We start from the raw sequence: 17,522 nt of genomic DNA on the forward strand, positions 1-17,522 counted from the left end.
CACTAACCCACTCCTCCACACCCCCAACCACCACTACTTTATCATTTCCTGTCAGTCGCCTCCCATGTCAGACTCTCCCATGCCCAGTGTCATTTTATGGACATATAACCAATCTATGTATAGAGGCTATCTACTGTATGTATTTATATTTATGGTATTTTTTATGACTGTGTCCTTTATCTTATCGTGCTTGTGCTGCATTGGATCCGGAGTAATAAATATTTCATTTCCTTTGCACCTGTGTATTGGAAATGACATTAAACAATCTTGAATTTTCTTGCAGAAATTTACAGGAAAATAAAGAAATACAATGAAATTTATGAAAAACAGCCAATGTGCAAAAGGAAATAAATTGTGCAAATAATAAAACAAAGTAAGTAAATAATACTGAGTGTCAAGTCCTTGAAAGTGAGTCTATAGGAACAGTTCAGTGATGTGGTGAGTGAACTTATCCACACTGGTTTAAGAGCCAGTGGTTGAGGGGTTACAACTGTTCCTGAACCTGATGGTGTGTGTCCTGAAGCTCCTGCACCTTTTGACCGACGGTAGTATCAAGAAACATCCAAAGACATTGCCACCAAAACAATTTATATGTCTGTGGTTACAATGAGGTAAAAACTGCTCCAAGTGTGGCCTGACAAATGGTTGATAAAGCCTCAGCATTACATCCTTGCTTTTGTATTCAAGTCCTCTTGAAACAAATGCCAACATTACATTTGCCTTCCTTACCACTGACTCAGACTGCAAGTTAATCCTTAAGGAATCCTAGACGGGGACACCAAAGTCTCTTTGCACCTGAATTTGTTCTCCATTTGGAAAACAGACTATGCTTTTATTCCTTCTACCAAAGTGCCTGACCATACACTTCCCTACATTATATGCCATCTTTTGCTCCTTCACCCATTCTCCTCGAGTGTCATAGTATTTTAGCAGACTCCATTCTTCCTCAGACCAGCTACCCCTCCATTTAGCTTGGTATTCTCCACAGACCTGGCCACAAAGCCATCAATTCAGTCATCCAGATCATTGCCATATAACATAAATACAAGCGGTCCCAATACTAATTCTCGCGAATCACCACTAGTTGCTGGCACCCAACCAGAACAGGCCATAAGACCATAATGTACAGGAGCAGAATTAGGCCATTTGGCCCATCATGTCTGCTCTGCCATTTCATCATGGTTAATCCAATTTTCCTCTCAGCTTCAATCTCCTGCCTTCTCCCCTTGTCCCTTCATGCTCTGACTAATCAAGAATCTATCAACCTTTTACTAACACACCCAATGTCTTGGCCTCCACAGCTGTATGTGATAACAAATTCCACAGATTCACCACCATCTGGCTAAAGAAATTACTCCTCACCTCTGTTCTAAAATGATGTTCTCTATGCTGAGGCTGTGTCCTCTGGTCTTAGACTCCACCACCAAAAGGCCCCCTTTAATCCCACACTTTGCCTCCTGCCAGTCAGCCAAACTTCTATCCATGTTGGTATCTTTCCTGTAATACCATGGGTTATTAACCTTGTTAAGCAGCCTCACGGGCAGCAACTTGTCAAAGGCCTTCTGAAAATCTAACAACTGACCAAGTTGTCTACCTGAGCTGGTCCTATTTTCCTACAATTTGCCCACATCTCTCCAAATCTTTCCTGTTGACATATCTTTCCAAGTGTCTTTCAAGTACAGTGGATTCCAGTTAATTGGGCCATCAGTTACTTGGGGCAGCAGCTTATTTGGGACAACTCTTAAGAACAAAAACAAATTGAGAACAGACAGACATACTTTATTGATCCAGAGGGAAATTGGGTTTCGTTACAGCCGCACCAACCAAGAATAGTGAAGAAATATAGCAATATAAAACCATAAATAATTAAATAATAATAAGTTAATCATGCCAAGTGGAAATAAGTACAGGACCAGCCTATTGGCTCAGGGTGTCTGACACTCCGAGGGAGGAGTTGTAAAGTTTGATGGCCACAGGCAGGAGTGACTTCCTATGACGCTCAGTGTTGCATCTCGGTGGAATGAATCTCTGGCTGAATGTACTCCTGTGCCTAACCAGTACATTATGGAGTGGATGGGAATCATTGTCCAAAATGGCATGTAACTTGGACAGCATCCTCTTTTCAGACACCACCGTCAGAGAGTCCAGTTCCACCCCCACAACATCACTGGCCTTACAAATAAGTTTGTTGATTCTGTTGGTGTCTGCTACCCTCAGCTTGCTGCCCCAGCACACAACAGCAAACATGATAGCACTGGCCACCACAGCCTCATAGAACATCCTCAGCATCGTCCGGCAGATGTTAAAGGACCTCAATCTCCTCAGAAAATAGAGTTGGCTCTGACCCTTCTTGTAGACAGCCTCAGTGTTCTTTGACCAGTCCAGTTTATTGTCCATTTGTATCCCCAGGTATTTGTAATCCTCCACCATGTCCACACTGACCCCTTGGATGGAAACAGGGGTCACCAGTGCCTTAACCCTCCTCAGGTTCACCACCAGCTCCTTAGTCTTTTTCACATTAAGCTGCAGATGATTCTGCTCACACCATGTGACAAAGTTTCCCACTGTAGCCCTGTACTCAGCCTCATCTCCCTTACTGATGCATCCAACTATGGCAAAGTCATCAGAAAACTTCTGAAGATGGCAAGACTCTGTGTTGTAGCTGAAGTCTGAGGTGTAGATGGTGAAGAGAAAGGGAGACAGGATAGTCCCCTGTGGAGCCCCAGTGCTGCTGACCGCTCTGTCTGACACACAGTGTTGCAAACGCACGTACCATGGTCTGCCAGTCAGGTAATCAATAATCCATGACACCAGGGAAGCAACCACCTGCATCACTGTCAGCTTCCCAGGATTCCCCTCACTTATTTGGGACACTATGCTGCTTAATTAGGATAGAATACTTTTGCTGAACAGGTTCTAACTAGCGTCAGTCATATTTGCTTGTGTGGCCATTAGGCACTACACCATGCTTAAAGCAAATAGTTTTTAAATAGCGTCATTTGCACGTGTTTGTGTTCAGAAAGCAGTGATTTTTCTCACTGATAGTTAGCAAGAAATGTGAAGTAAGACAATTCAGAACTATTTTGCTCACTGCAATTTCAAGCATTCAGGCTTGGAGATGCCAGAAACGGCCAGGCGTGAAAATGCTTCAACAAGTTAGGTACTACAAAGAATTTGAAGGTATTGACAATCATCTTGAATGTTACAATGAAAATGAAGATTTGGAGAGTGCAATCATTGATAACATTGTTTGAAGACAATCCTTTATCTGATCTCTCCATCAATAGCTATTAGGAACTAATACACAGTTTTATACAACTGTAGCAGTATTGGTAGTGTTCTAATTTCTGCACTTCATTTAAATACATAATTTGTTACTCAGTTAGACAGTCTTTGTCTTTGTTATACCTCTAAACTTCAGCTTATTGGGACAGCCCCTTAACTCAGCCAAAATGTACTGGTCCTGATGTCCCCATTTACAGGAATCCACTGCATTACTATACTGTACCATATTGTGTAAATGACAATAAACCTGAGTTTAGCTTTGAATGTAATACTACTTGGTGGAATCGCTGCTTGTTGTTTAACCCTTCGGGTCCAGGGTGAGATTTTGAAAGTTTGTGAATAAGGAAAATGTTCTACACCCTCTAGTACATCAGCAAAAGGTCATTATCTGCTCCTGTATCTTCTGGTTCACGAGAATGATTCCAGGATGAAAAGATTAACATATGAGGAGTGCTTGATGGCTCTGGGCCTGAACTCACTAGAACTTAGAAGAATGACAGGGGATCTAATTGTAACCTATCGAATATTGAAAGGTCCAGATAGAGTGGATGTGGAGATGATGTTTCCTATAGTGGGTGAGTCTAGGACCAGAGGGCACAGCATCAGAATAGAAGGATTTCCCTTTAAAACAGAGATGAGGAGGAATTTCTTTAGCCAGAGGGTGGTGAATCTGTGGAGGCCAAGTTATTGAGTATATTTAAAGCAGAGGCTAATAGGCTCTTGATCAGTAAGGGTGTCAGAGGTTTCATGGAGAAGGCAGGAGAATGGTGTTAATAGGAATGATAAATTAGCCATAATGGGAAGGCAGAGCAGACTCAATGGGCTGAATGGCCTAATTCTGCTCCTATGTCTTATTTTCTTAATGTCTTCTGGTCCAGGATACTGAGCTACAGTTCCAGGCCCAACATTATCAACTACGCTCAAGAGCATAGCGTTAGTGTAATTCTTTACAGCATTAGCTGTAAGATTTGAGTTCAGTTCCAAGTGCTGTCTGTAAGGAGTTTGTACATTCACCCTGTGACTGCATGGGTTTCCGCCAGGTGCTCCAGTTTCCTCCCAAATTCCAAAGGCGTACACATTAAAGAACAAAGAACAATACAGCACAGTGCAGGCCATTCAGCCCACAATGTTGTGCCAACCCTTAAACCCTCCACCTTAAATTCCTCCATATACCTGTCTAGTAGTCTTTTAAATTTCACTAGTGTATCTGCCTCCACCACTGACTCAGGCAGTGCATTCCACGCACCAACTACTCTCTGAGTAAAAAACCTTCCTCTAATATCCCCCTTGAACTTTCCTCCCCTTACCTTAAAGCCATGTTCTCTTGTATTGAGCAGTGGTGCCCTGGGGAAGAGGCGCTGGCTGTCCACTCTGACTATTCCTCTTAATATCTTGTACACCTCTATCATGTCTCCTCTCATCCTCCTTCTCTCTCCTTCTAGAGTAAGGCCCTAGCTCCCTTGTTAAGGTTAGCAAGTTTGGAAGCACGGCAACATTTGTGAACTACCTCCAGCACATCCTCAGACTGTGTTGGTCATTGACACAAACGACACCTTTCACTGTATGTTTCGATGCACATGTGGCAAATATAGCTCATCTTTCATCTTTATCTTTAAGCACACTTTGTTTCTGTCTTCCTCACCAGATTCTCCTGCTGTTGAGTTTACCTGATGTGTTCCCAGTCTATCCCTTCGAAGAATAGGTGGTTTTTAATTTCGTCCACGCCACCAGCACCAATTCTGTCCCCAGCTCCACAGCAGAACCTGCAAACAGAAAATGAGACAAGATCTGTTGGGCTCAGTTCTTGTAGCAATGCTCCCGGTGAAACTCCCTCTTCATCAGTGAATCCTGAATTAGATTGGGTCAGGCTTTGAGTACCTCCACTCCATCCACCATGAAAGATGGGATTTCCCAATTTCCTCAACTTCCCATTCCAACATGTCAATCCAAGGCCTCCTCTAGGGCCATGATGAGGTCACTCTTAGACTGGAGGAGCAATACCTCATATTTTATTTGGATAGCCTCCAACCCGATAGGATGAAGATTGATTTCTCAAACTCTGGTAATTTCTATCCCACTCCACCTTCTCTCTTCTTCCATTCCTCAGTCTCATTTTTCTCTCATCCTTTCTCTTCTGCTCAGCTGCCTATCACCTCCTTCCGGTGCTCCTCCTCATTCCCTTTCTCTGATAGTCCACTATCCTCTGCTATCAAATTTCTTTCCACATATCACTTCCCAGCTTCTTACTTCATGCCCCCCTTCCCCACCCACCCACCTTCCACTACATCTGGTCTCACTATCCCCTGACAGCTTGTTCTCCTTCCCCTTCCCCCACCTTCTTATTCTGGCTTCTTCCCCCTTCTTTCCAGTCCTGAAGAAGGGTCTTGGCCTGAAATGTCAACTGTTTATTTCCCTCCACAGATGCTGCCTGACCTTCTGAGTTCCTCCAGCATTTTGTGTGTGTTGCTCTGGGACTTCCAGCATCTGCAGATTCTCTTGAGTTTATGAGATAAAGATCACCATGGTTTCCAAAAGACTATAAGGAGCAGAATTAGACCATTCAGCCCATCGAGTCTGCTCCGCCCTTTCATCATGGCTGATCCATTTTTCCTCTCAGCCCCAATCTCCTGCCTTTTCCCAGTATCCCTTCACACCCTGGCGAATCAAGAGTCTATGAAACCTCTGCCTTAAATATACAGAAAGGCTTGACCTCCACAGCTGCCTGAGGCAATCAATTCTACAGATTCACCACTCTCCAGCTAAAGAAATTTCTCCTCCATTTCCTTTCTAAAAGGATGCCCCTCTATTCTGAGCCTGTGTTCTCTGGTCTTAGACTCTCCCACCATAGGAAACATCCTCTCCACATCCACTATCAAGCCCTTTCACCATTTTATGGGTTTCAATGAGGTCACCCCTCATTCTTCTGAATTCTAGTGAATACAGGTCCCGAGCTATCAAACACTCTTCATGTGACAAGCCATTCAATCCTGCAATAATTATTTGTGATTTCAATTTGCCTATCGCCACAATAGGTCAATGGCAGATGCAATCTCAATGGCTCTTCACACGGCTTTAGACCACTTGGACAACACAAACACCTACGTCATTAACTATAGCTCAGCATTTAACACCGTCATTCTCACAATCCTGATTGAGAAGTTGCAGAACCTGGGCCTCTGTACCTCCCTCTACAACTGCATCCTCAACTTCCTAACTGGAAGACCACAGTCTGTGCAGATTGGTGATAACATCTCCTCCTCGCTGATGATAAACACTGGCACACCTCAGGGGTATGTGCTTAGCCCACTGCTCTTTTCTCTGTAAACACATGACCGTGTAGCTAGGCATAGCTCAAATACCACCTACAAATTTGCTGACAATACAACAATTGTTGGTAGAATCTCAGGTGGTGACGAGAGGGCGTACAGGAGTGAGATATGCCAACTAGTGGAGTGGTGCCGCAGCAACAACCTGGCACTCAACAACAGTATGACAAAAGAGCTGATTGTGGACTTCAGGAAGGGTAAGATGAAGGAACACATACCAATCCTCATAGAGGGATCAGAAGTGGAGAGAGTGAGCAGCTTCAAGTTCCTGGGTGTCAAGATCTCTGAGGATCTAACCTGATCCCAACATATCGATGTAGATATAAAGAAGGCAAGATACTGGCTATACTTTATTAGGAGTTTAAAGAGATTTGGCATGTCAACAAATACACTCAAAAACTTCTATAGTTGTACCATGGAGAGCATTCTGACAGGCTGCATCACTGTCTGGTATGGGGGGGGGGGGGGGGGGGGGGGAAGCTACTGAACAGGACTGAAAGATGCTGCAGAGGGATGTAAATTTAGTCGGCTCCATCTTGGATACTAGCCTACAAAGTACATAGGACATCTTCAAGGAGTGGTGTCTCAGAAAGGCAGTGTCCATTATTAAGGACCTCCAGCACCCAGGACATGCCCCTTTCTCACTGTTACCATCAGGGAGGAGGTACAGAAGGCACACATATAGCAATTCAGGAACAGCTTCTTCCCCTCTACCATCCGATTCCTAAATGGACATTGAATCTTTGGACACTACCTCACTTTTTTAAAATATTCAGTATTTCTGTTTCTGCATTTTTTAAAAATCTACTCAATATACATTATTGATTTATTTATTTATTTATTATTCTTATTTTTATTTTATTTATGCTAGATTATATATTGTATTGAACTGCTGCTGCTAAGTTAACAAATTTCATGACACATGCCGGTAATAATAAACCTGATTCTGATTCAGAACCTCCTCTGAACCCTCTCCAGTTTCAGCACATCCTTTCTAAGATATGGGGCCCAAAACTGCTCAGTGTACTCCAAATAAGGCCTCACCAGTGCTTTATAAAATCTCAACAACACATCCTTGCTTTTATATTCTAGTCCTCTTGAAAAGAATGCTAACATTGCATTTGCCGTCCTCACCACCGACTCAACTTGAAAATTAAGGGAATCCTACGCAAGGACTCCCAAGTCCCTTTGCGCTCCTTTTTTTTTGTGTTTTCTCTCCTTTTATAAAATAATCTACCCCTTTGTTTCTTCTACCAAAGAGCATGACCATATATTTCCCAACACAGTATTCCATTTCAACCAAGGCTTAGAACCAAAGGGTGCAAGCTATGAGGGAGGAAGGTGAGTGGACATTTGCAATTGGTAGTCTGCCTACCCCGCCTAGCTGACCATTACCACCTACTGGTGTGATTTTGCCACATGACCTCATTCCAAACACGTCAAAATATAAGAAATGTTGGAAAGCTGAAATAAAGACTCGGCAGACAAGCGGCGTATATGGGGAAGGAACAGAGAACTGTACTGCATGGTACAGACCTTTCAACCTCTTAACCTAATCTAAGATCAAGTTCATGATCATCTGACTGTACATTTATACAGCCAGACGAAACAACGTTCTTCCAGACCCACAAAACATACATCACACACAGCACATAAAACAAAATATTACCATAAATTAGCTAATAAAATATAATTCAAAATGCATGTACTGCACAGCACAGGTAAACAGTAAACAGTTCGCTGTCTGAGTGACAAGACCTTGGTGATGGCAGGGTATTCATTAGTCTCACAGCCTGAGGGAAGAAGCTGTTACCCAGTCTGTCAGTCCTATTCCCGATGCTCCTGTACCTCCTTCCTGACAGTTGTGGGTCAGAGAGATTGTGGGATGGGTAGTAAAGATCCTCCACAATGGTCCAGGTCCTTCCTCTACAATGGTCCTGGTATAAATGTCACAAATGGAGAGCGGGGTGGGGGGGGGGGGGGGGCAGGTGGGGAGGACGACACCAATAATCTCAGTTTTTACTCTCCTCTCCCTCTGCGAAAGCTAATATTTCAGTTTGAAGAACTGTGTAGGAACAGCGTCTGCACGGAGATTCCCCTGACAGTGCAGGACTCCCTCTGGGAGTTTTGGAGCACAACACAATAATACAGCTGTTTCAGTTCAGGGCAGGAGTGAGACTATTAACCTTCGCAGCTCCTCTACTTTGCAGTACAGCGCCAATACGTGGTGACACTTCGCGTGCAGCTAGGAGCTTGAAAACATATTCTAGGAATAGCATCTTCCCCACCGCCGTCAGATTTCTCAATTGACAATGAACCCATGTACACTACCTCACTATATTTTTTGGTATTTAAACTCTCTTTTTGTGCTACTTATTTAATTTAATTAATTTTTAGGATGTATTTCTTAGTGTAATTTATAGCTTTTTCATCATTGTGCACCGCTGCCACAACACAACAAATTTCATGACAAATGCCAGTGGTATTAAACCCAATTCTGATTCTGACAACAATGTTAACCACAAAAGGCTCTGCAGATGCTGGAAATCCAGAGCAACACACACAAAATGCTGGAGGAACTCAGCAGGTCAGGCAGCATCCATGGAGAGGAATAAACAGTCGATGTTTTGGCCTGAGACCTCTCTTCGGGACTGGGAAGGAAGAAGTATAGTCAACGTTTCAGCCCGAGACACTTCGTCAGGACTATACTTCCCAAAACGTCAACTATACTTCTTCCTATAGATGCTGCCTGGCCTGCTGCGTTCCACCAGCACTTTGTGTGTGTTGCTTGAATTTCCAGCATCTGCAGATTTCCTCGTGTTTGCGACAAGCTAGATAGATAGATAGATAGATAGATAGATACTTTATTCATCCCCATGGGGAAATTCAACATTTTTTTCCAATGTCCCATACACTTATTGTAGCAAAACTAATTACAACCAATACTTAACTCAGTAAAAATATGATATGCATCTAAATCACTCTCTCAAAAAGCATTAATAATAGCTTTTAAAAAGTTCTTAAGTAGTTTACTTAAATACATTGAGTCCTTTACTTAAATACATTGAGTCCTAACCCCGGCACTTTAACATATCTTACTCCTGGCGGTTGAATTGTAAAGCCGAATGGCATTGGGGAGTATTGATCTCTTCATCCTGTCTGAGGAGCATTGCATCGATAGCAACCTGTCGCTGAAACTGCTTCTCTGTCTCTGGATGGTGCTATGTAGAGGATGTTCAGGGTTTTCCATAATTGACCGTAGCCTACTCAGCGCCCTTCGCTCTGCTACCGATGTTAAACTCTCCAGTACTTTGCCCACGACAGAGCCCGCCTTCCTTACCAGCTTACTAAGACGTGAGGCGTCCCTCTTCTTAATGCTGCCTCCCCAACACGCCACCACAAAGAAGAGGGCGCTCTCCACAACTGACCTATAGAACATCTTCAGCATCTCACTACAGACATTGAATGACGCCAACCTTCTTAGGAAGTACAGTCGACTCTGTGCCTTCCTGCACAAGGCATCTGTGTTGGCAGTCCAGTCTAGCTTCTTGTCTAACTGTACTCCCAGATACTTGTAGGTCTTAACCTGCTCCACACATTCTCCATTAATGATCACTGGCTCCATATGAGGCCTAGATCTCCTAAAGTCCACCACCATCTCCTTGGTCTTGGTGATATTGAGATGCAGGTAGTTTGAGTTGCACCATATCACAAAGTCCTGTATCAGTTTCCTATACTCCTCCTCCTGTCCATTCCTGACACACCCCACTATGGCCGTGTCATCAGCAAACTTCTGCACATGGCAGGACTCCAAGTTATATTGGAAGTCTGATGTGTACAGGGTGAACAGGACCGGAGAGAGCACGGTCCCCTGCGGCGCTCCTGTGCTGCTGACCACCGTGTCAGACCTACAGTCTCCCAACCGCACATACTGAGGTCTCTCTGTCAAGTAGTCCACTATCCAATCCACCATGTGAGAGTCTACTCCCATCTCCGTTAGTTTGTGCCTTAAGATCTTGGGCTGGATGGTGTTAAAGGCACTAGAGAAGTCCAGGAATGTAATCCTCACAGCACCACTGACCCCATCTAGGTGAGAGAGGGATTTGTGCAGCAAATACGTGATAGCATCCTCCACTCCCACCTTCTCCTTATACGCAAACTGAAGAGGATCCCGGGCGTGCCTGGTTTGTTGCTTCAGAGGTCATAGGTCATATGACCTATAAGGTCATAGGTGAAGCCAGGTGAGTGGGAATGTGGATGGGGGAGAGATGATGAATTGAGAAGTTGGGGGGTGATAGGTGGAAGTGATAAAGGGCTGAAGAAGGAGGAATTCAATGAGAAGAGTGGATCATGGGAGAAAGGAAAGAAGGAGAGGAACTAGAGGGAGGTGGTAGGTAGGTGAGAAGAAAAGGAGTGAGAGGAGAGCCAGAATGGGGAGTGGAAAGAGAGGGAAGCAAAGGGGGAGTTAAGAAATCGATGTACAAATGTGGTCAACAATGTCAACAACTTTTGGGATGAGTTGGCCTGTTGGCTCAACACCTCAACACCAGTTCAGCAAGGGGTAGCAAGGTGGTGTTGCAGTTCAACTAGCTCTATTTCAGTGCCAGTGAGCCAGGTTCAATTCCCGCTACTGTCTGTAAGGAGTTTGTACGTTTTCCATGTGACTGCGTGGGTTTCCTCCCACAGTCCAAAGGCTTATGGGTTAATAGGTTAGTTGGTCACATGGGTGTAATTGGGTGGTACAGACTCATTGGGTCATAAGGGCCTGTTACTGGGCTGTATCTCTAAATGAAATAAATCATTATTTCCAAGTTCTCTGTTCCTCTTCCAGATTACATCACTTCCTCTATGTGGTGTGCGGCATTTCCATTTCAAGTTCAAGTCCATTTCACTTGAGCTGCTCTGGAGATGTCTCTCCTCCCCACCTGCCCCAGTTACCATTCCCACCACTAAGTAATGGGTGTGCAGTTGGCTGAATGGCGGATGAGAATGCATGTACCTGAGAATCAGATCCCTTGATCTCTCAGAGACTGGAAACTCTGGAGGGAATGTCAAAGTTTCCTTCCAGTTCATCACTTTCCGGTAAGTTTCCTGAGGGGTCTCCGAGCAGAAGGGGGGATAGCCTGGAAAATTAGAAAGAACAGCTCCTTCACAAACTAAGCACTTTGGATTACATTTGAAACAGAATCTAGAATCACAGACCTGTATGGGATCAAAACATGCCATCCACACTAACCACTACAATTCAGCAACACTATGGCGTATCACAGCAGCGTAGCAGTCAGTGTAACGCGTTACAGCGCCAGCAATCAGGGTTCAGTTCTCACCACTGTCCATAAGGAGTTCGTATGTGAAGAAGTTGCTGGGACTTGAGGGCCTGGGTTATGGGGAAAGGCTGAATAGGTTAGGACTTTATTCCCCGAACTGTTCTTCACTCAGAGGGTGGAACGAGCTGCCGGCAGAAGTGGTGGATGTGGGTTCCATTTCAACATTTAAAAGAGCTTTGGATCGGATGGGAGAGGTATGGCCCAGGTGCAGATTGATGGGAGTGGGTGGATTAATAGTTCAGCACAGACTAAGTGGGCCAAAGGGCCTGTTTCTATGCTGTAGTACTCTATGAGTTTGTCTGTAAGGAGATTTTATACCCAGTAGGAAAATGGAAAGTACTGCTAAAGCAAGGGTTTAGGATTTTTCAGGTAGGGAACTTTTGCCTGAGACCATGTGGGTTTCCCCAGGTGTTCCAGTTCCCTCCCACATTCCAAAGATGGATGGCTGAGTATGTTGGTGCCAGAAGCTCGGTGACACTTGCAGGCTGCCCCCAGGACAATCCTCGGACCGTTGACACAAACAATGCATTCCACTGATGTACATGTGATAAATAAAACTAATCGTTCAATCTTATAACCGGTCAGTAATTTCCATTGGCTATCGGTGACCACTGAAGCAGATTGGCTGTGAACGTACCTATCAGAGTTTCATACATGATGACGCCCAGCGACCACCAATCACAGAGCTTGTTATATCCATTCTGCATGAACACCTCTGGGGCAATATAATCAGGGGTGCCGACTGTAGAATAAGCCTAGAATATGGAGGCAAAAGTCAGTCATTGGACGGAAATTGCTTCCCAGGTCCAAAGCACAACATTCCCCAGGGAAATTAATGTCCACATCCAGAAATCCCTCAAAGGTACCACGCAAACTGATAGGGTAGTTCCTCCAGGAGGACCACAACCTCATCATGTTTGGAGGCTTGTGTGCCTCAATGACCCAAAATCGGCTGGGATCAGGGGTTTGTGCTTTTACTCTTTGTAGGGTCACTAGTCCCCCAGGTTTGGGGTTCAGCTCAGGGCTAACAACCCTGACTGGTCAAAAATGAAAGAAAATGAAGAATCCTTTTATATCTGCGTGCAAATGTATTCCTGTGTCTCTTTCTGGGGTTTGCATGACTGACAACTTGGTGCCGTACGTAGAGGCAGAAACGAGGACCCTGAACCACACCTGGGGCACAATAGAGAAGATGGCCAAGGACAGACAGAGATGGAGGACCTTCATCACTGCCCTAAACAGCAGCATGAGTAATGGGCAGTAACTGATAGTGTGTATGGTGTGTTGGCCTTCAGTAGTTGGGGGATCATGTTCAGGAGTGTAAGGTAATGTTGCAGCTCTATAAAACTCCGATTAGACCACACTTGGAATTTTGCGTTCAGTTCTAGTCGCCTCATTATAGCTTCAGACAGGGTGCAGAGGAGAATTGCCAGGATGCTGTGTGGATTAGAGAGTATGTCTCAAAAGGACAGGTTGAGCGAGCTAAGGCTTTTCCCTTTGGAGCAAAGGAGAATGAGAGAGGTGACAAGATGATAAGAGGCTTTGACCAAGTGGACAGCCAGAGACTTTTTCCCAGGGCGGAAATAGCTAATACAAGAGAGCGCAATTTCAAGATGATTAGAGGAAAGTATAGAGGGGTTGTCAGATGCAAGTTCCTTACACAGTGAGTGGTGGGTGCATGGAATGCCCTGCCAGGGGTGATGGTAGAGGCATTAGCGACATTTAAGAGACTATTAGATAGGCACATGGATGACAGAAATTGGAGGCTATGAAGGAGGGAAGGGTTCGATTGATCGTGGAGTAGGTTGATTGTGGGCCAAAGGGCCTTACTGTACTGTACTGCTGTATGTTTTTTGCAATGCAGAGACAAACACTTCCCGAGACTGAATTCTTGGAGATGTTGACACCGGCTGACATCTTCCCCGAATGTGCACAGCAAGATCCCAGAAAGAGCAGTTCGATAACTAAGGACCCCTGTCACCCAGGACATGCCCTCTTCTCATTGCTACCATTGGGGAGGAGGTACAGGAGCCCGAAGACACACTGGAACTCAGTGTTTCAGGAACAGATTCTTCCTCTTCACCTTGAGATCTCTGAGCTGTCCATGAACCCATGACCACCACCTCACTACGCCTGCTCTCTTTTCCCTCTGCTTATTTAATTTTTTTAATATACTTCTGGTAATTCACTGTTATTTTATGTATTGCGCTGTACTGCTACCACAAAACAATAACCGGTTCTGAAATTTGTTGTTTTGTGGCAGCTTTACCGTGCAAGATATAAAACATTACTACAAGTTACAATAAGAAATGTTTAAAAAAATGTGGTGAATCTGTGGAATTCATTGTCACAGACGTCTATGGAGGCCAAGTCTTTGGGGATATTTAAAGCAGAGATTCTCGATTAGTAAGAGTGTCAAAGGTTATGGGGAGAAGGCAGGAGAATGGGGTTGAGAGGGATAATAAATCCATCAAGATTAGAATGGTGGAGCAGACTCGATGGGCTGAATGGCTTAACTGTGCTTCTATGTTATGTTCTAAGTAGTGCAAATTAGTGAGGTATTGTTCATGGATTCATGGACCATTCAGACATCTGATGGCAAAGAGGAGTAAGCTGTTCCTGTACCTCCTAGTAGTAATGAGTTGAGGGCATGTCCCAGATGGTGAGGGTCCTTCGTGATGGATGTTGCCTTCTTGAGCCATTGCCTCTTGAAGATGTCCTCAAAGCTGAGAAGCTAGTGATGGAACTGACAGAGTTTACAACTTTCTGCAACTTTTTCTAATCCTGTGCAATGGCCCCTCTGTACCAGACGGTGATGCAAACAGTTAGAGCGCTCTCCACGGTACATCTGTAGAACTTTTCTTGATAGGGACTTGCACACACAGGCTTACAGGAGGGAAGGTTACTGTCCAGTGAGGGACGGGTGATGCTAAGGCAGGGAGTCCACAGTTGCCTGTCCGTGGAAAGGCCCTGAATGAGAAGAGGAAATCTCACCAGCTGTCGTCTGTTCTTCTTCCAAGTCTCTGCCTTTCGTTTCGAGTTCATGTCCTGGAAAGCTGCAGGCAGAGGAGTGATTGAGGTGTGAACTAGTTATTGATGAGCTATGCAGAGGAGGTTACCCATTTATGGGATGGGGTAATCACCAACACCCGGTTGTGGGTGAGGTCATCACCAATACCCGGTTGTGGGTGAGGTCATCACCGATACCCGGTTGTGGGTGAGGTCATCTCCGATACCCCGTTGTGGGGTGAGGTAATCACCAACACCCGGTTGTGGGTGAGGTCATCACTGATACCCCGTTGTGGGGCGAGGTCATCACAGATACCCCATTGTGGGGCGAGGTAATCACAGATACCCCGTTGTGGGGTGAGGTCATCACCGACACCCGGTTGTGGGTGAGGTCATCACCGATACCCAGTTGTGGGGTGAGGTAATCACCGATACCCCGTTGTGGGGTGAGGTCATCACTGATACCCCGTTGTGGGGCGAGGTAATCACCAACACCCGGTTGTGGGTGAGGTCATCACTGATACCCAGTTGTGGGGTGAGGTAATCACCAACACCCGGTTGTGGGTGAGGTCATCACCGATACCCCGTTGTGGGGTGAGGTCATCACTGATACCAAGTTGTGGGTGGGTGAACCACCAATACCCGGTTGTGGGCAGTGTAAGCACAGTAGCCCTAGGGGATGAACTTACTGAAGTTACTGGGTGGGTTTCGGGTGAGGTTACGGTAGAACTCGGTGCGGTGAGCTTTCTTCAACCCCGTACAGAGCCCAAAGTCAGAGAGCTTCACGTGTCCCTGTGACAGAGAGAGACACAAACCAGTCTTCAAAAGCAGTACAGAAACTCCTCACTCCTTCCCCGACCCTCACTGAAACCGTTGTGGCAGTGGGAAGTCACATCAGCAAACGGCTCCGAATACCCTGGTACAAACTACACAATGTCAAAAGGTGGGGAGGGGGGAGAGACAGAAAGGGAGACAGAGAGGGAGGGAGGGAGAAAGAGGGGGAGAGAGAGAGAAAGAACGACACAGACAGAACATAGTGGGAGAGAATGAATGAGTGAGGTGACCATGCTGTCTACATAAACACAGTGTCACACACTGACCCCAAGATATTCAGCTGGGGCAGTCTCTCACTGGCCAGCAGTCTGTGTGCTCCCACAGGGGAGGCAGCGGGAGTGAAGGACAAGCCAGGGAGTGTGAGAAAGATGGACACAGATGGTTCAGGGTTGGACAGCGCCCGTCTGATGCCCCACTATCTGTGGAGTACCGCAGGAGACTGTCTGAGCCGGAGTGGAGGGCAGGGGTTCAATTCACAGTGAGGCGCTGAGGATGTTGGACTGGAATGTGGACACTTGCAGGGAGCAGATGGACCAAATGGTTTGTGTCTTTGCTGGACTGCTGGAGGAGAATTGGCAATGACGTCCATGCCTTTAACACAGAACAGGCTTTTCTGGCCCTTTGAGCTGCCCTGCCTAGCAACTCTAGCCTAATCACAGGACAATTTACAATCTACTAACCGGTACGTCTTTGGACAGTGGGATCACCTGGAGAAAACCCCATGCACACTAGAAGGAACAAACAAACGTGTTCAGAGAGGACACTGGGATTAAACTGTGAACTCCGACACCGTGATGAAATAGCGTCACCCCACTCCACCATGGTGCCCTCTGTAAGCAACTGACAGCCTCAGGGTTTGCCCAATCTGGTGGCCAGTGCTGATAGTCACTTCTTACCAGTGGCCTTGGTGGCTTTTGTAGAAATGTTTTTCTCAGTAACTAGCCTGATCACACCAAGAGCCACAATCTGTTTCACATCACCGACAAAAGCAGCCATGGGAAAGAGGTACGGGAAATGCAACACGTCTGACCACAAGTCCCTACAAAGAGGTGCGAGGACTGCAGAGAGGATCACTGAGATCTCTCTTCCATCCATTAGAGATATTTACCAGGGGTACTGCGTACAGAGGGCCTTTAGCATTGTCAGTGATCCCTTCCACCTGTCCCACAATCTCTTTCACCCTCTACCATCAGGCAGGAGGTACCGTAGCATCAGGACAAGAACTGTCAGGATGGGAAACAGCCCCTTGCCCCAGGCTGTGAGGCTACTATCACTAGACTATTTACTTTTTAAATTGTGACGTAAATGCACCTTATCACTTGTTAATTTATTTGTGGTAATATTACTTTATGTGTTGTGTGTGAGTTATATGTACTGCGTTGTGCATCTTGGTCCAGAGGAACGTTGGTTTGTTTGGTGGTATATATGTGTACGGTTGTATGACAATAAACTGAACTTGAACTTGAAGAGACGGATACTCGGAAAAGCTTTCCACACAGTTAGGGACGGGCACACCTGAAGTTTGAGGCAGGAAGGAGGGTCTCACCCTGCTGTCTAAAAGGAGGTTGTCGGGTTTAATGTCCCTGTGGATGAAGCCCAGTTGGTGGATGGAGTCGATGGCCAGCACCGTCTCCGCGATGTAAAACTGAGTCTCCTCTTCAGACAGCGTGTCCTTCTTCATCAACAACGTCATCATGTCACCTGGGAAAAGGAGGAGAGTTCAGTCACTCAGTCAGTCGAC

At 45.5% G+C, this 17,522-nt stretch overlaps 1 protein-coding gene across 5 annotated transcripts in view; it reads right to left on the reverse strand.

The window, feature by feature from the left end:
- LOC140734986 (serine/threonine-protein kinase 38-like) overlaps positions 1-17,522 on the reverse strand; it is a 76,287-nt gene that overhangs the window by 5,882 nt on the left and 52,883 nt on the right. For all 5 annotated transcript variants that reach the window (XM_073059773.1, XM_073059772.1, XM_073059775.1 and 2 more), the window contains exons 7-12: positions 17,328-17,482; positions 15,637-15,739; positions 14,933-14,994; positions 12,576-12,693; positions 11,611-11,734; positions 4,953-5,048 (exon numbers count right to left, since the gene is read on the reverse strand). In XM_073059773.1, the coding sequence (XP_072915874.1) occupies positions 4,953-5,048; positions 11,611-11,734; positions 12,576-12,693; positions 14,933-14,994; positions 15,637-15,739; positions 17,328-17,482 (658 nt within the window). The remainder of the gene's footprint in view (positions 1-4,952; positions 5,049-11,610; positions 11,735-12,575; positions 12,694-14,932; positions 14,995-15,636; positions 15,740-17,327; positions 17,483-17,522) is intronic.

This window comes from Hemitrygon akajei, chromosome 10 (assembly GCF_048418815.1).
Source record: "Hemitrygon akajei chromosome 10, sHemAka1.3, whole genome shotgun sequence".
NCBI lineage: Eukaryota > Metazoa > Chordata > Chondrichthyes > Myliobatiformes > Dasyatidae > Hemitrygon > Hemitrygon akajei.